Source organism: Thalia democratica, chromosome 8 (assembly GCF_965202585.1).
Source record: "Thalia democratica chromosome 8, ktThaDemo2.hap1.1, whole genome shotgun sequence".
Taxonomy (NCBI): Eukaryota; Metazoa; Chordata; class Thaliacea; order Salpida; family Salpidae; genus Thalia; species Thalia democratica.
In genome coordinates this window covers 38,904,144-38,927,806 of record NC_139172.1, presented here as the reverse complement: position 1 = coordinate 38,927,806, position 23,663 = coordinate 38,904,144, and the positions used below count along the sequence as shown (strand labels likewise).

Genomic DNA, 23,663 nt, shown 5'->3' with positions numbered 1-23,663 from the left:
GTTTAGTTGAACAGCCAACCACCAACACTGTAAATCCATCCCAACAAGATTGCCATGAACAGAACGTTTTGATTGTGATGTCTATTCGAGCTGTTGCACAGGTTACCCTCGCAACAAAGAAATGTAGACTTCGCAACAGTAGGGTTATTTACGTTCACGGAAATGCCTGGTTTGCAAGCTGCATGATTCTCGACTTTTCTATCTGTGTTTCACCATTTTGATTTACAATTGATAAAGTTCCGCAGTATTTCTATCTCTGCCATGATCCACAAGTAGCAGGTTCTAATGTATTGTATTTAGAGTGTGCAGACTTATCTACACACTGGTTACATTGGTGACCTGCAGTTGAGCCGATAATGGCAAAACATAAAACAAAAAACTAACGCGAACAACAGTTTCATTGCGGCTTTGAATGGTTAGCAACAAAGTTATGCGCTTTTATGACATTTTTTCACTTTTTTTTTCTTTCTTGTCTCAAATAAATATGTTGTAAGTTTTCTTTAAAAATTACTTATTAAACTATATTAAACTGAGACACTTGTTTTAAAATACATCTGAATATTTTTTTTATCATTTGTTTAACTATCAAAGTGTCTAGCTCGATAAAACCAAACTGCTTAAACATGAACGTGAACAATAACAATAATCATAATAATAACAAAACGTTCAGATACCAACGTTGATTCAGTACTACCACTATTTCACTGATTTATAGAAGATCTTTAAGTACAATAAAAAAACGACAGTCCAATGCATTATGTATATATATTAATAAAGGAAAGTAATTAGAGGTGATTAGTAATACTTTGACAAGTTTAAACGTATATATCAAGTACAAAATAATTAAATTTACTTTTAATTCTAATGAACTGAAAGACGCAATGAATTAATTCAAACACTGCTTTTTTGAGTTAAATGTAGTAAATTTGATACGAGTAAATAAAATACTTCTTAAAATAATTTTGAAAAAAATAATGTTAATAAAAAACATATCTATAATAAAATATGGTCTGCGTTACATGATAATCAGCAACAATCCATACAAAATTTTGGATCCGTTTTTGTCATCTTTAAAAAAATAGATGTTTTTCGAAAGTCAAATTTATCACGTCTATTGAACCTTGAGTACAGTACAAAGCCTTTATTTAAAATTGCGAAGTTAATAAATTTTTACTTTTGTGATGTGTTCTTCTAACTACTTCAATTTATCAACAAGCGTTCTTGAAGTTTTAATACTTTGATGCCAAGAATTCAACAGCAAAACAAAGGTTTAGAAGAAACTGCAAATTAAAGTTATTATTGTCTGCAAGCGACGTCCGGAAACTTTCTTATTAATGACAAGATTGCGGGAGAAAAAAAAAAAAACTTTAAGTGCTGAATTCGATAATCAAAACCATCAAGTTTTAAATTTATACACTGCTTTATTGTATTAGGCGATATTAAAAATGCAGACATAATGTTCTACAACAATAAAAACTAACTTAATATTAACAATAACATAAAACATATTTTTATCTTGATCTAGGAGCAAATGTAACGTATTTACAATAATCATCATATTATCAATAATCAAGTTCTTTAATATGATAAAGTTTGCTCATTTAAAATAAATGTATATACTTAGTTGTAGCTTTTAAAACCTAAGTAATTATTTTCTTTAATAAGTCAAAAATATAAAAAGTTATGCTACAAAATGATATAAAAACTAGTATAAAGTCAAAGCTACGTTTTAGATGGTGTCTTTTTAAAAAGAAGTTAAATTTATTGATGAACAAATAAAAAAAAACATCAAAGAGTCTTGTTTGAAAATTTATTTCTGTTTTGATAACTTGACCACAAGCAAACGATAACTTGATAAAACTAACTAACATGAAGCTATCATATCTCCTCAAGGTAAATACTATATTTATAATATATGTGTGAAACTTATTGGTCTCAGTTGTTTTTTATTTTGATCTACCCTATATAGATTTATTCTTATATGTTGTTAAAATTTGAATAGCTTTAAATTAAACATCACTTAAAAACAATTTATTTGTTGGAATTTTAAAACCAAGTGTTCTATTCATAAAAGAGGTTACTTTTAACTTTTTAATAATGTCTGCATTTTTCTTAAGATGATTAGGCCATAAGAAAAAATAATCATTTTAAAGAATCAATTGAAGTTTAAAACGAAAAGATTATTATTTATACAAACTAAAATAAGCAACTGTGATTCATAAAGGAAAAATCTAAGCAACGGTTAAATATGTGTTACAAATAGTATCAACTTGATTTCAATCTTGTTTAAAAACTTTAATTTTAAAAGCATTTTATTTGACTAAACCTTTATGTTATATTATTTTAAAGATAACTTTTCACATTTTAATTTCTGTTGTGCTTTTTTTTCCATTTAGAATGATTAAATTTGAAATGCTGACAAAAATGTTCTCCTTTAAAGCGAAATTTAATAAATTGAATTTTATTACTTTTTGAAAACTTACTTTAATTGTGTTTCGTTGTGAAACACTTGTACTATAAAGATTTTTTTTCACCAAAAAGAATAAATTTTTTAAAAACACTTATTAGGTTTAGTTAAATCAGCTATTTGGAGTTATATCTAAATTTTTGCTGTAAAATACAGCTTTCTTGCTCATTCAAAAGTTTATAAAGTTATTAATCAACCAAAATATAAAAACCATTTTTGCAAAATATTCAGCCCAATTTAATAAAACAATGTTTAATATTGACAAAAACTAAATAGTTTTAGATTAATTTATTGTAAATACAAATATTCGTTCTTATTATAAATTTATTTTTATTTAATATATTTGAAAAATCATTGTTATTACCAGTTTTATCTTTGAACATTCATTTAGTTTTGAATTATATATATATGTTTTTGGTAAGCATACAAACAAATTTATTGGTCGAAATAATGATTTTCAAAAACAAAATTTTTTAAACTTATTAATAATAATTACAAATACAAAATTAACATAAGTACAAAAAAATAAAGTAATTGTGCGCAGTTTAGAAATTATTTAGTCTTAGTAAAACACTTCTTTCAATTTATTAAACATAAACAACGATTTAATTCAGAAGCAATTACTTTTAAGTTTTTGAAATCTTATTTGTATAACAACTTAATTATTAAAAAATTAACGTTTCAAAGATATAAATTAGTTCAATAAAAGGGAAAAGTTTGTACAGATTAAACTTTTTAATAACTATAGAAAAGTTATTCTATTTAGTAGTAAGGAAAAATTAAGTCTATAAACTGAAAAATGAAACAAAATAGCAAAATACAAGTCATTATAGTAAAAATTAAATAAACTTTCTAAAATCTTAAAATTTTACAAAAAAGTAAAAAATAACATAATAGTAAATAAAATGTGTAATTTATTAAAAGACTAATTAAGTTTTCTTAATATGTTGTATACAGTTTTAAATCAACACAAAATGTAAATGTTGATACTAGTATTTTTTTAGTTTTCAAACTATAAACGTAAGAAAAGGTTAGTAACCAATTTTTATAAACAAGTGACGTGACTTAAACTTATAAAAGTAATCAAACAAGTTATTATGAAACCATATATACTACCATACATAAAGTTCCTTAACTGAAAAAAAAATCAAGCAATAGTTTCTGCTTATAAAAATAACTGTACTAAAACCATGTATGCAAAACGCTAAGATTAGCAGTAGAAAGTTTTAAAAACTAAGATAAAAATATATAATAGTACTTTTTGAGCGTACATCGAGTTTCTAATAGTGTTAGTAAATGACAAAGACACAAACTAAAACAATTATTAATAACTGTACATATAAAAATAAAACATGTTTCACTACAGTAAATAAGTCTAATTCCAAAATTTGATCTTTATACCAAATCTATAAAAAAAACAAAACTAACATATGCTTTTTTTCTCATGGACTTTCAAATTTGATGAGGTATGAAATTTTTTGCCACATTTTGCACAAGCATAAGTCGGTTCGAAATGAAATTTCATATGGTCTTTCAAGTTTGACGAAGTATGAAACTTCTTGTTACAATAAGCACATGAATGTTCTGGTTCACAATGGTACTTCATATGTATACTCAGTGCATTTTTAGTCTTGAAGTATCTGTCATCAGGGCATATCTCGCACTTGAACTTTCTCTCATCACTGTGAGTTGCCTGATGTCTTTGTAAATGAGAGTTTTAAGCAAATCCCTTACCACATTTTGAACACACGTAGGGTTTTTCTCCCGTGTGCATTCTCATGTGAGTAGTAAGAAGAACTTTGTTTCCAAAAAACTTCAGGCAAACTTCACACTGATGAGTTTTATTGTGTATATTCTTGTGTGACCTTAGACCACTTTGGCTGGCAAAAACCTTGTTGCATGATTGGCAAGAAATTTTTTTCTTTTTTCTTCGGGATGCAGCTACACAATCTGAAACGTTGGTTTGTGTAAACTTATTTACAAACTGAATTAAGCTAATTTGTATTTCTTTTTTGGAATTTGGCAGTTGTTAAAAGTAAAAAAGAAATATTAATTAAGAGTTGTAAAAAATAGTTACAGAATAAATATTAAAAGAAAACTAAATAAAACACGAAAATGAATTAACTAATGCTATACCCTAAATTTAGACGAAACAAAAAAGTAACTCAAACAGTTATATTCACTTCAGTTAACAAAATAGATATTTTTATTAAGTAAAAAAATCTTAAGTTTTACAAATTTAATTATAACTATTACAGTAATATTGCTACCTTTTGCAATTTATATATCAACAAAAAATATATGTCATATACAAATTTATTTTTTGAAAAATTAGTTAAACAGAACAACAGAATTTTTTTGAATATTTTAATTAAGAGTAAGTAAAAGTTGCCAAATGCTTTTAAAAATTTTATCCAGGTTTTAAAATTTCTCCCAAGTTTTAAATATTACACATTTTAGGGTCAATTTTTGGAAACGGGTCTAAATTGCACGAAGACAAAATTGCACAAGGTTAATAAATTGCACGAGGGGACTAAATTGCACGGAGCCAAATTTGCACGAATTACATTTTTGCACTCGAGTAAAAATTAAATGAAAAAAGAAAAATACTAAATGATAATTAATAAGTAAATGACCGAGGGTTAGGGGTAAGAGTGATAGTAATAAAATAAAAAAAATCAAAAACAAATTATAAACTTATTAAAAAAAAAAGCTACTGACCAAGGGTAAGGCTTAGGGGTAACAGTGATATTAAAAAAAAAAGTTAATAAAATTAAAAAAATGGTTTAAAAAATGTTATAGTTAAAAAAAATAGTTATATTTATTTAAAATAACTATAAATAAACATTTGTTAGCATTCAATACTATGGTTAATTAGGTTATTATACAAATATTTAAAAAATTGTACAACATGTTTTCTTTTCCTTTAATAAAGTTTACTATATTTAATAAGGTTGAACTAGTCATTTTTTAACCTTTTACAAAAAAAAAAAAGAAACAAATTTTTTAGTTTCTTTTTATTATAATTTCAGTTTAATAATCCATTAAGCAGAGAAATTTTATAAATTATCTATATTTGTAACAAACATTCTTAAATATAAAAACGTTCAGCTTGAGTTAATTAATTTCTTAAAACTTTTTAATCACTTACGTAATGCATACATCTGTTCAAAAAACAAATGTTATTAAAGTTTTAAAGTATCATTCAAAAACATAAACAACAAAAGTTAAACACAGACAAAATTTTGAAATTTAGTTTTAAAACTTCTACTGGTAATATTAACAAAAATTAAACTTGGTATCTAATAACAAAACAAATAAAATAATATTTTTAATTAACAATTGTATGTAATAGGGTTGCCACTCTTTAAGGTAGTAAAGCTAAACTGAGTGACCAAAAACTAGTTTAAGTTACACTAAGCTTGCTTGAGTCAACAAGAGTTCATAAAAATTAAAAACTAAACTAATGTTAACTAACGTTTAATAAAAATTCTTTAAACTGTAAAAAAACGATTAAATAAAAACACATAATCATAAAAAAAAAATTAAGTTGTTAAAAACAGCAAGAGATTTAAAAAATCTATCATAAGTTTTCGTAAAAATAAACAAGCTTAAGTTTTTCAAAGGTTTTTAACAGTTTGAGTTGGTGTGAGTTATTTAACATTTAAAAACTGGCTTGAGCTTTTTTAATAGCCTTAAATTTATTGTATGAGTGATATAAAACTTTATAATTTTTATTATCTTTGTTTAGTGGTTTTAAACAACAAAAACAAACTTAACTATTTTAAGAAGCTTATTAAAAATAATTGTTAGTAATTTAGAACTCTTAAATATAAAATTGCATCTATTTATAAGTTATCTTTAAATCGAAGAGTTGAACAAATATGTAATAATATAAATAAAAAATTTAGCAGTCAAACTCATTTACACGAACCAAAAATAATCTTACTATACAAAAAACAAAATCTTTACTGTGTAAGAGCTTAGAAAGTACCAAAAGACTTTAAACATGATAAAAAACTTAAAAAATAAGATTTAAAACAACTGGCTCAAATTTTAACAAATAAAAATCATCCATGGCAAAGTAAAACATCAAACATTAATTTATCATCAAGATATAAACAACAATAAACAATTTTTTTTATTCAAGTGAAAAACTTTAATTTTCAAAAGTTTTTTCGTTGTACTTTTGTGCATTAACTTAAGTTTCAAAAAAAAAACTTTAACTAAAACTTTTTTTTATTAATAAGTTATCTTTTTCAAAATAGTAGCAAAGTTGTTCAGTGTAGTGTGAAATTTTAATGACTTTTTGCACGATTGCAGCAAACGACGTAACTTCATTGATTACGCAAAAGTTTCGAACTTGTATATGTGTTCACTTTTAATGGATAACATAAAACAAACTATATTATTCTTTTCAATAGATAAAAAATAATTAATTAAGTTGTGCTTTTATTTTAATTAAACTAAACCTAATTGAGTTATAAATCTCGTAATTAAATGAGTTGATAAATAGAAAATTTATTTAATTATTTGTTCTTGTCTGTTTTGTAAGTTTAGTAAACGTTTTCTTAGATTTTTATGACTTTATTTCTAAATCTACAATATGTCAAAAAAAAACAACAAGAAAATAAATTAAATGTTAGTAAGCAACATTAACATGGAAGTAAAACTAAAACTGTTTATATTTACTTACGGTGAAAAATATAATTATACTGAACGATAAATTTCTAAATATAAGAAACATAGAGACATACAAAGCGAAAAAAAATTCTTAAAAGGAAACTTTTTCAAAGCTATTGTAAAATATTAATATCTAAAACACAAATATTATTTATAAAACTAATAAAATTAGTTACAGAATTACCAAATACTAATAATTAAAATATATATTTACCTTTTGCATTGGGTTCTTTAGAATTTTCGTCCACAGTAGTTGAAACTTCACTCTCAGAATGCAAGTTTAAATTTGCAGTACTTTTAAGATCAATATTTATCAAATTATCGTCGTTTGAGTTTTGATTGACGTTTTTTGAACAATCATCCTCCATTTCTGTTAGTAAAAAAATCTAAAACATAATCGAGAATTAAGCACACAATTTAGTTAATTTTTGTAGAATTTATTGCTTTTTGAAATAATAAGTTTGTAAACTACTTTGTGGCTTAACAGGTTTTATAAAAGTTTTATGTTTATAATTTTTTATTTTCATTGTTTGTTTAACGCATGGTGGTAAAATTATAAAGGTGAAAGCAAACACTGCTTAAATCATTTTCCTTCAGTATTTAGTGTATATCATTATCTGATTGACTTTTTTTCAGAATATTGACAATCACCTCACAATTTATGTGGATGTTAGCTCTGGTTTTATTTTCATTTAGCATGATATTTTTTCAAAGTAAGGAAAATTTCATTTACGATTCATTTTGGGTATTGGGGGGTCTTGATTAGTACAGTGTTGCCACTCGTTTTTTCAAAAATTATTTAAAGTTTTCCAAATTTCTTCCAGGTTTTTAAATATACACACTTTTGGGTCTATTTTTATTATTAAGTAAAGTTTTAGGTTAGAAACTGTGTTAAATAGTATAAAATTATTGAAAAGATACAATAAAGCTACATTAAATATGTTTTTTAATAAAAAAAAAATTGATGAGGACACAATTTTGATGTCAATTTTTTATATGATATTGCTGAGTCAAATTAAAATTTTACTACTGAACATGTAAAAACTGTTAAATTTTCATGTTATTTTAGTAATTATTCCTCAAAATTAAGTTTTTCTTTTGCCTAAATTGTCAAATTCTAGGTTTTTCCAGGAAATAAACAACCCTGTTAGTACTATTGTAGTCTCCAACTTTAACCAGCTTTATATCAATAAACATTTTAAGCTTAAAAAATCTTCAAAAAGCAACTCATAGCTTAGTTAAAACTCAATAAAATGAGACTAAATTTTGAAAAGGATGATTGACCCCCCCCCTTATGCCCTTAACATAACAAGTTTTGATAAGCTTTAAAATAATTGTTATACCTAATCTATTATAAGTGTAAAAATTTAATATACATTACTAAACACAACTGTTAAATTTAATTAAGCACTAAGTAAAAACATTATAACCAGAAAATCTATAACAAAACAAATTGCATTGTCGTGTTTTATAAACCTTAAAAATAAAAGGCTTACCAAGTATTAAAATAAGTAAAGAGTGTTTGTTATTGTATTTTTTAGTACTGTAGATTGATACATAATTATAAATCCTAAACTCTAAAATACAGAGATTATTGGTGTCATATTAGATTTAAAATGCTTACAACTAGTTTAAAATAAAATCTTTAATATTTTGTTCTTGTAAAGAAATATGAATTGTACCTAAAATTTTTATTCCTACAAAACTTAGTACTCATGTCTTAAAGCTAAGATTTAGTGTTGTGGATATCTGTAATAACTTTAAATATACAAACAGTAAAATATATGAATTAACTGCTAAGAGTTTTAATGTAAAAAATACTTGGTATAACTTCTTTAAATTAGAAATTAATACAGTTCAACCAACTAAGCTCTAAAAAACATAGATGATGTAAACTAATTCAAACAAACAGCTAAGTTGTTGAACTAAACTGTAATGTTCAAACTGTATTTTTTTATGAATTTTAATAATTATGACGTATACAGTTTACTCAAAACAAAAAATTGAAAATTCTTAAAAATATTTTAGAGGTTCAACAAAAGGTTTTAAGCATTTAATTTTAAAAATACTCACTGATTTTGTGTTTAATAACTAAATTTATATTTAGAAATAATTTCACATCTCAATTTAATCTTAAAAAGATTTCTCTTTTTTTTTATCAAATATTTTCAAGCATTTCAACTGAGAAAAACTAATATTCTCAGATTTTTAAACAAAAAAATAATTTAGCTTTACGTTTTTTAACTTAAAAAAACTGATTTAGCCTGATTTAGCCTGCTGATGTGGCCTGATGCCAACCAATCCTGTTCCTGTATGTAATCATTTTATTAAATTTTATTGGATAATATTTATCATAACATAATAGCTATTGAAATACACTAGGTTTAATTAGAGCTTCTATAGTAAATTTTGCCTAAATAAAGCTAACATAATAACTCAGACTATTAATAAGTAACAAAATTTAGTATAAAACATTTAACATATATAAATGTTTTCATTTCAAATAGAAAAAAAAAAAATTAACTCACCTTGTTTTGAACTGTTGTGACTCTTGTTTGAATTTTCTTCGTTGCTAAACAACTGATCTGGTTCAATTTGCATCGATTCGATATCACTTGCATCCGAAGTGTGGTTGTTAAAATTTGAGTTTCCAGCTTCTAGTTTTGTATATGTTGAAATTAAATTAAATTTTAAATAATTTGCGGCTATAGGGGTGTCCAATATACTTCATCAGAGAAAATAACATTGGCTCTTACTTGAATGATTATTATATTTTTTTATGTAACAAAATAAATCAACTAGACCTTGAGACATACCAAGTTTATAACAAAACATTAAAATTGGCTAATTTTTCCATAACTTAAAAATTCACTAAAAGTATACCTTTTCCTTCTCTTTAAGTATATTGGACACCCTTTCTGGAAACATTCTTTCATAGTACAATAAACAGCTTGTAGAAAGAGAAGTTAATAAATAATAGAAAGATGAAATTAAATGAAAAATTTTAATTGAAAAAAAAAAATATATATGTATATACATATTAATAAAATCTTTAACATACAGTCGTTTTTTTTAAATTTGACTTTAAAAATTATGAAAATTACTTAAAAACTAAAGGAGAAGATATATTTCTAGTGAAATGTTTTTTTTTTCAACCTACTAAATAAACGAACATTATATCTAATAAGCTATTTTTTTTTTAAAACAGTAAACATAAACCTTAATATTTGTGGAATAAAATAGTCTAAATTAATAAAAAATACACCCCCTCCCATATGGTCTTAAGTATTACTTTCAAATATTTATTTCAAACTCACCAGTCCTGTTCTCAGGATATTTGTTAAAACATGGAGGCATCTCAGAATTATTTGATGTAACTTCATTTCCTTTTGTTGGATTTCTATAAGAATCATGTAAGTCTGCTAGTTCTACATTGACTTCATTCAAGTCATGAACCAATGCACTATCAGAGATGACTTCTGGTGACTCTGTTATGGTATCAAAAAATTGTTATTTTACAGGTAAACATCTATGATTATAACATTTTTATACACAGGGTTGCCAAATACTTTAGATAAATTTCTTCAAGTACAAGTTTTAAAGTCTACTTTTATTACAAAATTAAGTTTTTGGTAAAAATAAATCTTAAATAGTACAGCAACAATCAAAAGATACTAAAATTTGTATTAAAAAAAAATAAATGATTTAAAAAATTATTATTCATATGATAGATTTTTTTTAGATGAAATTTCATTACTTTACACGTAAAAATTGATTAAATTTTCAGCTCTTTTTTTTCTACATTTTTGGTTTTTTCCAGAATTCAAGGTTTTTTGGCAACCCTATTAACAAAACTAAATGTTTTAATGTCTCTTTATATTTTTCTAATAATTTTTAGATATTTTTCATAACTAAGGATCTTATTAGTCGTAATAATTAAGTGAAACATTACTTTATGAAAACATTATGAACCAATAAGTTTAGTATTAAAAATTACTACTACCATTCCTAATATTGTTTATTGTTTCATCTTTTTCAGTTATTTGATCAACTAATGGACTTCTATTGATTTTTTGCAATCTAAAATAGCTAATATTAAAATATAATATGAGAATTTTAATTTCAAATAATACTATTTGAAACAGCATACTTTGTCATCATGAATGTTTTTCAAACAATATTTTCTTATACTAAAAACAAATTACAACTAGAGATTTTTTACAGAAACTATGTAATATTGAGCTTTGAGCTTTTTAAAACATCTAAACTAAAATACTAATTATAAATTTTAAAATAGTTTGGCTAGTTAATAGCTGCTTTTCATCTGTTAAACAACTCTATTATGCTTATTACTAATAAAATATGTTTTACAGTGACTGTTATATTTTGTATAAATTCTATGTTTTTTTATAATAATAACATTATAATATAAAGTTTAATTAAACTTTAATAAAGTCAAAACCAAAATTAACAAAATGTAGGTAAACTGTTTCTTACCCTGAATTTTTAAGCTAAAGGGTTTTTATGAATTAAATTTGTCTATTAATTAATTGTGTGCCAAAATATTTTTTTTACATTTCAATTTCAAAGCTATCTTAATTTTACATTTGTTAACTTAATTTTTTTATAAGATTGTGAACATTTGAAAAAAAATCATTATATAGTATACTGGTTCACTATTAAATTAAGAAATTAACTGTAAAAAAATATTAGATTCACTGATGAATAACTAGGCACTAGTACTATATAAACTTTTGTTTATTTGTAACAATTTAAAATAAATAACAGCTGTGTTATGTAATTGTATAAAAATGAGTAGTAAATTTTCTTATCTAAAGTCAAGCTTTTTCATTGTTTACATATTTATTTAAATTTTTACAAATATATTTAATAAAATAAGCTTAATTTTGAAAATTATGTGTTTTAATTCAAATAAACTTTCTTACTTCTTTATTAGTTCCAACAATTCAGTATTTTTATCAGTAAGAATTTTATTTTCCCTTTCCAAACTGCAATTCTTGTCTTGTAAATCTTGATTATCTGAGTTTTGCTTTTCAATAAGCTGTTTCAAGCTAGACATCAAGAACTCAGCTTGGTTTAAATCTAAAAAACACAACAACTATTCAGAACTTTGACATTTTTAGTTTTATATAAAAATACAATATTATCAGTAAGAAGGTAAGACTGTATTTTAACTTAATTTAGCTTTAAGTGTTTACTTACAGTTTATGTACCTGCAACAGATAAAAAAAAGTCAAAGTTATTTTCGAAAATCAAAGTAAGGAAGATCTATGAATGTAATATATGGAAAAGGTAATTATAACATTAAAAAATAGAAAGTTTTATTTAAAGTCTAGCTATTCTCATATTTTAGTCAATGTTTTTAGTATTTCAGTCTCGTTTTTAATAAAATCAGTTATACTAATGTATGATGTTTTTCTCTTTATTATATTTATTTTTTCCTTGAAAATATTATACTTATTATACTACAACCAAAATGATTACATTATAAATACTTTTTGAATGCTTCTTTATCACTTATTATTTAAATACAACATACTTTTTTGAAAACTTAACATCTGTAGTAGAAATAAACAAGGAGATATACTTTTCGTTATATATAATTCTCACATACTAATAAAAAAATACTTTCTCTCTGTTTATTTATGTTAAGAAAAATTTTACAAAACTTAATAAATAAATCTTCAAATTCTTAACAAACTAAATAAAAGTTTATACTTTAAACTATCAAATAGAAGTAAATTTATCATTGTTAACATAAAAAATACTATAACTTAACAAAGTTTTTACTGATAAACATTATGATAAAACCTATTAAAAAAGATATTGGCAAGTTTACAAGATTTTAATATTTTGTAAAAATAAAACTTACTTTCTTTTAACACCTTGCTTTTTTCTAGTTTGTCCATTTCCATCATATTATATTAATCATTAAATTTCTTGTAAGAGTATTTTTAATTAATTGAACAACAAAATAATCATTTGATAAACTTTTATACACCACTGAATAATAAACTCTGAGTTAATACGCATAGTTCACAAAACAAAAAGTTAAAAAAAAATTAAAAAAAGGTTTCGCGAAACATTTGTACAATATTTCAAAATTAAACATGTAAAGTTATTCAGAGTATAAGGATTTCCATGTTTTTAGTGATTTTAGTTCAAAACTTTATGAAAACCAACTGAGTTAGGTGTATTTTTCATTTATAAATGTTACTACTATGATAGAAAACAACCAGCGCACACTGCGCATTTCAAATACAAAAATATAAAAATGTCATCAAATTAAATTTTATATACAGAATTTTAGGTGTGTAATTTGTCAAGTGTCTTGACTTTAAGTAATATTAAAATAAAATATAAAAACAAATGGTAAAGCAACAAATTTATAAGAAATTTTAGTTAAATAAACAAAAAATTTAAAATATCAGCATATTAAAAAATCAAAATTAACAGGGTAGAGACAAAGTTTTATATTACACATAAGAATCAAATATATTTTTCTAAATGACCAAAAAATTCTATTTTACATTGAAAATCTATTTGTTTAACCAACATATTGTGTTTAAAATACAAAAATTAAAAATTATCAAACGTCAGTTATAGAAACATTTTGAAAATATACTTTGAATAAGACTTCGAATAAAAGTTAGAAAATCTACAATTACCTTAAACATGAACATAAAAAAATTAAAACATTGTTTTTAAATCCTGTTTAAAAAAATCCTGTTTTTTTTTGAAAAAATTAAATCTGAAAATTACAACAAAACTTGTTTTATATGTTTTGTTTGAATTAAAACTGCAAAAAACTTTTGTTGGCGTTAAATCAGCTTAAATTGTATGACAATTTATGAAAATAGAGTAGTAATGTTTAGTATAAAAACTATATTACTTTTAATAGTGTTTAATAATATACAACTTTTTAACGACAGTAACAAACTATTATTTCTTAATTTAATTAGAAAAACATATTTAAAAACTGTTTTTGGATAGATTCTAGATATACAATTTTATAAAACTTCAAACAAAGTATTGAAAATTAACTTTACGTTTTTTTTTATATTTGCTACTACTTTTGAAAAATTTAATAAACAAACACAAATAAACTAAAAAGGTTTTTTAAACATTTAAAAAAAAAATCTTAATTTTTGAAGCACTGTCAATTACCACTGAAAATACTTAAGTACATACAAAGCTAACATGTATTTTATTTTCATGCTGTTTTAAGTCGGCTGATGTATAAAATTTTTTACCACATTTTGCACATAAATGAGTTGGATCAAAATGATACTTCATATGTGTTTTCAAGTTTGATAGAACAAAAAACTTTTTATCGCATACTTCACAAGAATGAGCTGGTTCGAAATGAGTTTTCATATGTTGGTTTAAGTGAGTTGAAGTGTAAAATTTCCTGTTACATTGCATGCAGCGGTGTTTTGGTTCATAGTGAAAACGCATGTGATTATTCAGTTGACTTTTAGTTTTGAAATATCTGTTATCTGGGCATATCTTGCATTTGAACTTTCTCTCATCACTGTGAGATGCCAGATGGTTTTGTAAAGTATGCTTTGTAGCAAATCTTTTATAACAAATATGACACACGAAGGGTTTTTCTCCCGTGTGGCTTCTCATGTGATTAGTAAGAATAAATTTACTTCCAAAACACTTCAGGCAAACTTCACACTGATAAGTTTTGTCATGGATATTCTTGTGATAACTTAAACCTATTTTACTCGCAAACTTCTTGTTGCACTTTGAACATTCAAAAACTTTTTTATTCCTTTTGTGCGTAGTTGTATTTGCTAAAAAGTTAAACATAAATTTACTACACATTAATCAAGAAACTAGGTAAACAAAAAAATAATTTAATAAAAAGTTGTTTGGCCTCCTGTGGCAGCTAAATAGTTTTAAATACAAAAATACAACAGACGTATCAAAATAAACAATTTTAATATATTTCATACTTATTATATGTTTTTGATTTTAATAAATAAATTATATTTCTTGAAAGAATAAATTCATATTTCAATACTTTTTAAACTAAACTAAGTTTTTATTTAACATATAGCTGTTTTTAAGTACATCAATTAAGTCTTATTCTACAAATTACAAATAAGCTACAAATTATTTTGTACAATTTTTAAAAATCTAAAAGTATTTTTTTATATAAAATGATTAAAGTTAGAAAGCACAGTATTTTTACCAGGTTTTTTACATAACTAGTTACATCTGAAAAATTATAAAACAGTTTTGATCCGTAAAAAGAACCGTTATGTATCTATCATATTGTTTACAAAATTTCTTCCAGGATTTTATAATTGCTTGTTTTTTGGTCTAAATGAAGTTTAAATAGGTCTAAGGTAAAAAGTTGTCTTAAAAAGTATAACAACATTGAAAAGATAATGTATACTACTTGAAAAAAATTGATTATGACCAAAAATTAATATCTATATAACACATTTTTTGCATTGTATTAAAATATCACATTTTATAAAACTTTAAAAATTCAAGGATTTTTAATGATTTTTGTTTAAAATTCCATGGTTTTTTAGGCTTTTTTTATTAAATCTTTCGAATTCCAAGTTTTTCAAGAAATCCAGGCTTAGTAGCCACCCTCAATTCAAGACAAAAACTTGCTTTTAGTAAGAATCATATAAAACGTTAGCAGAAATAGTCAAAAATAATAAATATACCATAAAAACATTATTTTAACAAAATTCATAAATATAAATAAATTACTTTTGGTTAAAACTAAAAAAGTAATGCAGTTTAAAACTTACAACTTACCATTAAAATACAATATTTGATATTTTTTATTTGAAAATTTACGTTTTTACAAAAAAAAAATCACTTTTAAACTTTTGTCAATCATTATTTTAAATAGTAAAGCCTTTAACAGACCAGAACTTCAACTTATACAGTATAAGCAGATAAAAAAATTGAAGTTTATTAAAAGTAACAAGTAAAGGTTTATATTTAAAAGTGAAACATATTTAATTTTTTTAATCATACTTCTTGTTTACAACACTGAAATTAAAACTTAATAATGTTATTAAGGGCATAGGGCAGGGGTTCCCAACCAGGGGTGCTCGGACCCCTTGGGGGTGCGAGGCAGCAATCCAGGGGGTGCGAGATGGCATTTCATTTTTGTATGATAAATAAGGAGAAATAGGAGATTTATTGTGCAGACTAGACTATAAATTGTATTAATTTTTATTTTAAAATACTTCTTTTTTTCTATTTTATGTTTTTATACTAACAGGATAAGAGCTACAAATTTTAAGTTAAAAATAGTTTTATATAATAAAAAAAGTCAAAATACGTCAATAAAAAATACTTTTTCGTTTTAAAAACTTTCTGTGCACAATAGGTTAGTCTCTTTGTTAACTAGTGTGCGCAAGTGTACCCCATGAAGACAACTAAATTTATGGTGATCTAACTTAAAAATTATGAAATAATAATAATGAAAAACAATAGTAATCATAAAACAAGTCAACCTATTACTAGTTTCAGATTTTATCAGTAGTTTCAGCTTATGATTTATATATTTAACTTTCTTTTTTTCTAGCAAAAATTTATAAAGAAAATAATGATTTCGTTTACACAAATGAAATGTAGATTATTGAATGAAATTGTTTACTGATACACTAACAAACTATAAACAGAGAAAAAAACGTACTAATATTTTCTATAAACTAGACTGAACCAATGCCATTGAAACCAAATTAACATACTCAAAAAAAATAAAAACCTACTAAGATGAAAAATAAATACTAGCCTACTGCTTATAAATAAATGAAAAAAGCTCTGTTCATCTTATGTAAACTCTATTTATTGGTTGATTTATAGTGATTTACTGATATTGACCATATCAGGATTAGGTTTTTTAGTAAACAAAATGGAAAAATGTTCCAAATTTTAAGTTTGCATTCATGCATTTACAAAGCAGTTCACAGCAAGCAAAGTTTAAAGGTTGTTAGTGCATATGTGTATGAGGTTTATTTTTACTTTTGTTTTAAGTTTTTCTGTTCTTCTATTACTTACTTCTTTCTAATCTTTTATCTATCAACAATTTGTTTAGTTCATATGAATGCACTAGCAAGCTTTTATCAATAACTTGCTGTACTGTTTTCTGTGTATGTGTTAAAGATAAATCATTTCTTGAAAGATTAAAAGGTTTAATACTAATGAAACAACACTAAATATAGTTAAAAACTCAATGTACTTTTGTTAAAAGAAAATTTTGGGAATAGTATAAAAGTTGTTTGTTATATCAGGTTAATACAGACATAAAGGTTTTAAATGGTGAGTTTAAGATGCAAGTAGTTGACAAATTTTGAAATGATTCAGAGGAAAATCAGTCACATAGAGTAGTATGGTTCTGATAAAGTTTATAAAGTTAAAAAGTACATTTTGTTATAAAAAGAAGTTGGCGCTAATTTTTCGAATAAATTAATTTTATTAATACGTCATAGAGCAAGAGCGCTTTTCTAGAAGTAAACTCATTTTACTAACTTCATTTAATCGCTGTTAGTTTAGAAGTAACGTTTTAATAAAGATTTCTTAGAGTTTTACACCTGTGAACTTTAATCATCTATTTTTAAATATTTTATTTTCTTAACTGGCCATTAATTGTTTAAAACAGTTTATGAGCTAGCATCTATGAAATACTTAGATAAAAATTAGTATCTTCAGCAGGTTTATTATTAGCTGTTAAGAACAGGTTCTGTTAAGTCCATTACATTTATAATGTAATCTTTTATAAAGCTATAAAGTATAAACTAATAATAATCCAACTCAAAAAAAAAAATTATACTAATTCTCCAATAATTATGATTTACAACTGGAAATGGGTATATTCTAAAGCATGCACAACTTATCTTATATCTTAATAAAATATATTTTACAAATAAACAGACTTGAAAAAAAATATATAAAAATAAAATAGTTTTAACAATTTAGACTGAGAATGGGAATAATATTATAATACATATACAAATAATAAAATATCTTAATAAAATTTATACCTATGTGAGATATAAACTATAGATATTCATTTAAGTAATGTGGGCATTGGGTTATCAGCTCGTTTCTCTTGTTTAAGGTTTTTCTTTTGTCTGCTAGGGCTATATGGAGTCTTTCTAGGTTGCATAAAGTGCACATGTTAGTATGGTTTGTGTTAGATTTTATTGATTCTACTATTTTCCTTTCAATTGAGTATTTTATATGGTTACTGTATAGATCCCATAGGTGATTTGCAAGTTGGGTACAATTTTTGAGTTTGTTTTAAAAAGGCTTGGGGAAAGAGGTTTTGTGTTCATTATATATAGACTTAAATATTCTTTTGGTTGAACCAATATAAATTTTGTGGTCATTTACGGATGTGGAAACTTTAGCTTGATATATGACATTACTTAGGCAACACTTGTTATCCACGGGGCAGTTTGTTTTTGATCTACAATTACAAAGTTTTTCGTTTTTATCTGATTTTTTCGTGAGTTTTTTGTTGTGTGGATTTATAAGGGCCTTAACATTTGGTGTGCAGCAGTATGATATTTAAGTTTAAGCCTAATATTTATTACTTTTTTAGTGCTTTTTCCTCACTTCTAATATTTTTTTAAGTGTTAAAAAACTAAATGACGAAGTCATAGGCTGAAGCATGATGTTTTCTACCTTATAAAAAATAGATAAAACTTGTTCGAATATAGTTTGTTATGTTTTTAAATTTCCAAGTATTTTATTTTTGTTAATATAGAAAACTATCATAAAAATTAAATACAAGTTATTAATTAATGAAATCAACAATTTTATAATCAAATTACTACTAAATAATTATAGCATATAGTGTTAGGGGTGCAAGATCAAATTAAGAGATTTTAGGGGTGCGGGGCATCAAAAAGGTTGGGAACCACTGGCATAGGGGGTCAAACACCATTTTTTGGTTTTTGATTTTATTTTATATAATTTTTACTAAGCTTTAAGATGCTTTTTACAGATTTGAAAAATCTAAAATAATTTTTGAGATATAGCCGGTCAAAGTCGGAGGCAACTATAGGATCCTTATAGGAGGCGCAAAATAAAACAGCAAATAACTAGAAATCACTAAAATTCTATCTTCTCCTACATCTTTTGAGATAATTACCTTAAATTTTTAGGAAATGCTTCTTAATATATTTAAAAAATGCGGTAGGAAGGAATTTTTTTTTAATTATAAAATAAATATTTTATATAAAAAAAAAACAAAAAAAAAGTTTTTTTTAGTTTTTTTGTTATAAAATTTTTATTTTTTAATTTTTTTTCAAATTCTGTTCTGACAGAATTTTTTAAATATTACAAGAAACATTTCGTAAAAATTTAAGGTAGTTTTCTCAAAAAATGTAGGAGAAGATAGAATTTTAGTGATTTCTAGTTATTTGCTGTTTTATTTTGCGCCTCCTATAAGGATCCTATTGTTGCCTCCGACTTTGACCGGCTATATCTCAAAAATTATTTTAGATTTTTCAAATCTGTAAAAAGCACCTTAAAGCTTAGTAAAAATTATATAAAATAAAATCAAAAACCAAAAAATGGTGTTTGACCCCCTATGCCCTTGAATAAATTATATCAAAGTCAATCATTTTTTTAACTTCTTTTGTTCTTATTTAAATTTTGACTGTTGAAAACAGGTAACTTTTTTATTAACAAATATGTTTTACTAATATAAGATAATGCAAACAATTGTTTAAAAAAAGTAAATGTCACATTATACTGCAGAACTCTAACTAAATGTTAAATAATGTCAACTCTTTTAACAAGACCAGGCTATAACAAAGTTTGTAGTTTAATATAATAAGTTGCAAGTCAACAACCATGATAATTCACAATAAATAATCATCGAATTTTAAAAATTATGAAATATTATTTAAAAAATACTTTTTTACTTCCACAACAAAAAAAATAAAATAACAGTCTCAGCAAAACAAATCAGCTATTACACATATTATACCATATTACACATATTATGCCACCCATGACATAAAAAATTGTTATTCAAGTAGTAGAGAATTTTCAAACCTAAAGATAAATTTGACATATTTTAAGCACAACATATAAAAGTACCTATTCATAAAATTGAACTAAAATTTTAGTATAATTAAAATCTACACACTAAAATTAAACTAAAAAGTTAAAATAGTTTACTACAATTTAATTACTTGTTAATGGTAAATAGTTTAATTTAAAACTTATTTTCTATTTTGTAAAAAGTCTTCAAAATTCCAGTCTTTTTTGTATTTTTATTTAAAATTATTTTTTTTCAAAAACTGTTAAACTATACTGTTTTTTAGGTTTTTTCGGCCTAAATTGTCAAATTTAAGGTTTTATCAGGATTCTAGGTTTTTTATTATATTATAAAAAATTTTACAGTAAATTAATTGAAATATTAAAACTATAAATCACTTTTTACAAGCAAAAACTGTACTTAGTTTGTAAAAAATAAGATTATTTATTGATAGTAAAAGAATATTCTTTGTTAAATTAGTATGCTAACTTAAATTTTTGAAAAAAAAATTAAATAAAAAATTAAGCAAAGTTTTTTCATAAGTTAACACTTTTTAATGTTATTTAATACAGATTTATTGTAGCATTAAGTTTTAATGAATTTTTTTGCTAAAAACCAGAAAATTAGTTAAGCTTCATCAATTACAAAATGAAAACTTTTATAAAATTAAATTTAGTAAAACTTATCATAGCTCTATCACAAGAAATAAAACATAAAAAAAGAGGCAAAACTATGAAATTGAAAATAAATAAATAAATTCAGAATAAAAAACTGATTATGATTCTTAAAGTGCTGAAAAAAACATTTTAAGGCAAAACAAACACATTGGTTTAAATTACTTTATATTAAAAATAATTATACTCTTAAGAACATATTTCTTAACGTATTTACAGGTCAAAATGTTCCTTATGAAATTTTAAACTTATAAAGAAAAAAACTAAAAAAATAATTAAAGGAAACATTTACTTTTGTTAGCAGATCCTGTTATGTTGTTGTCACCAGTAGTTTGAATTTCACCATCAGAATGCAAACTGTAATTTTCAGCACTTTCAGGGTCAACTTCTACCAAATTACCTTCTTTTAAATTTAAATTGAGGGTTTTTGAGTAATCATTTTCCACCTCTGTTAGTAAAAACGAATTTAAAAACATTCAGAGAAACAAAAAAATAAAAAAACTTTATATAATAAAAAACATTGCTTTTGAGTTAAGTGGTTAGTAATAGAAAATATTATCATGGCCCAAATGGTTTAATTCAAAAGTAGTTTAAACTTTTTATTCTAACTTCAGTATATAAATATATAATTGCAAAAACAATAATATATGTAGAACTTTAAATTAGTCAAATTGTTTACCTTCAGCGTTTAAGTCTATATCATTATCTGATTGAATGTTTTCAGGATTATTAAATTCACCTCCATTATTTATGCAAGTGTTAGCTCTAATTTTTTCAATGCCTGTAGAGTTAGTATATTAAGAAAGTCAGTAGATCATAGCATAACTATTTTAAACATGTTAAGATAAAAATTAATTATATACAGATTTCAAAGATATAGTAAATTTTACTATCTGAGAAGTAAACGAATTGATTGAGTCTATATAAAAAATTAATAACATTATATTATTTGTAGCATTTACTAATTTTAACAATTTGTATTTTCTAATGATATGAAATATTTATTATTATTGTTTTTTACCACTATTTACTCCTTGTATTGAAATATTGTCAGGTATGTCAGAACTTCCACCAACAGTAAACAACTCATCTACATTAATTTGCATAGATTTAATATCACTTGCATTCATAGTGTGATTGTTAAAACTTGAGTTCCCAGCTTCTGTTTATGAAAATGTGTAAATATAAATAAAGTAATCAAGAAAAAATTCAAACTTACCAGTCCTGTTCTCATGAGATTTGTCAACAAACTCAACTAAAACATTTTTGGATGTAACTTCATTCCCTTTTGATTGATTCAAACTAGGATCATGAAAATCTTCTTGTTCTACTTTGAATTCATTCAAGTCATCAACCAATGAATTTGCAGCGATGGATTCTGGTGACTCTGTTGTGGTATCTGCAATAAAATGATTTTTTTAAAGCATACATTTTACAAAACTTTTTTTTATTAAAATTGTTTTTACCATTCTGATTATTGCATGATGTTTCATCTTTTTCAGTCAATGGATTCAATAAGAAATGTCTCTTGATATTTTTCAATCTAAAAAATAAATAGTTGAATAGTGAAAGAGAGATTTTGTTTTTATTATTGACTTATTTTAAATTGCATAAATTTATTATCAAGACTTCTTTTTAGAAACTATTATTTATAGAGTTTATTACAGCTACTTTAACTACAGTGATTATGTCGTAAGAAATGTAAAAAAACTACCTTAAGCACAATTTTTAAAATATGGTAAAACTAATTAACTATGGTAAAATTTAAACATAATTTATGTTAAATAAAATATTTTAGGTTATTTATCTTGTTCTTAAACTTTAAGACTACTCATCTCTGCTTTTTATTATCATAAATATTTCAAACTTATTATTAAAGTATGAATACCAATTATAAGTATTACAACAACAGCATATAGTTTTAATAAAATGTTGAATAGTTTAATAACCTGTGGAAATAATAACACTTACTGTGAACATTTTAATATGAGGTCTTTTTCTAATGCCTCAATTTTATCTGATAAACTAGCTTTTTCTTCAATCAATTTTTTATTTTCCATTTCAAAACTGTGATAATTTTATATTTTCAAACTTAATCAATATAAATTATTGAAGTTTTTTTATTTCAAAAATATAATCTTAACTAATCATTTCACTTTTTATTTAACTTAATAACATTTTACTATAGTTGTACAAATTGTAGTTAAAATCAAAATTTTCACTTACTTCTTATTTTCTTTTAACAGTTCAATATTTTTATTAACAAGATGTTTATTTTGCAATTCCAAACTGAAATTCTTGTCTTGTAAATTTTGATTTTCTGAGTTTTGCTTTTTAATAAGCTGTTTCAAGCTTGACATCAACATCTCAGCTTGATTCAAATCTGAAAAAGATAAAATAGTTTTTAAAATAATTGTCATTTAGTTAAAAACAAAAAAATAATAATAAAATATTTTTTTTATGTTAAATAGATGATAACTTAAAAAACTTGATTTTTTTTACGTTAGAAGTTTTAAAAGTATTATATAAGCATTACTAACTTTCATTTGACACAATGCTGCCTCCAAGCTTATTCATTTTAAAAACAAAAAACTGATTAATCAATAAAACTCTCTTGAAATACTTAAATATAAAATAGATTTATGTCATATTGGTATAAAACATTAATATAGACTGCTTTGATTGACAAAATATTCTGTGTTATTTTTTTTAAAGGTTTTAAAGATTTGATATACAGAAATATTTCAATGTAAAAAATTCTACTTATTTAATAAAATTA

The 23,663-nt window shown here is 23.7% G+C and overlaps 2 protein-coding genes across 2 annotated transcripts; both read right to left on the bottom strand.

The window, feature by feature from the left end:
- Window positions 1-2: 2 nt before the first annotated feature.
- On the bottom strand, window positions 3-13,173 carry LOC145843222 (uncharacterized). The gene is made up of 9 exons (XM_082950683.1): window positions 13,044-13,173; window positions 12,097-12,253; window positions 11,154-11,230; window positions 10,468-10,638; window positions 9,679-9,807; window positions 7,365-7,520; window positions 4,218-4,417; window positions 3,896-4,160; window positions 3-202 (listed from the first exon to the last, which is right to left on the bottom strand). The coding sequence occupies exons 1-9, from the start codon at window positions 13,087-13,089 to the stop codon at window positions 3-5; spliced, it is 1,401 nt and encodes a 466-aa protein (XP_082806809.1). The 5' UTR covers window positions 13,090-13,173.
- Window positions 13,174-14,350: 1,177 nt separating this feature from the next.
- LOC145843221 (uncharacterized) lies at window positions 14,351-23,461 on the bottom strand. Its single transcript, XM_082950682.1, has 9 exons — window positions 23,425-23,461; window positions 23,129-23,267; window positions 22,856-22,951; window positions 22,351-22,427; window positions 22,104-22,283; window positions 21,906-22,046; window positions 21,564-21,665; window positions 21,177-21,332; window positions 14,351-14,973 (listed from the first exon to the last, which is right to left on the bottom strand). The coding sequence occupies exons 1-9, from the start codon at window positions 23,459-23,461 to the stop codon at window positions 14,351-14,353; spliced, it is 1,551 nt and encodes a 516-aa protein (XP_082806808.1).
- Between the last annotated feature and the right edge of the window lie 202 nt (window positions 23,462-23,663).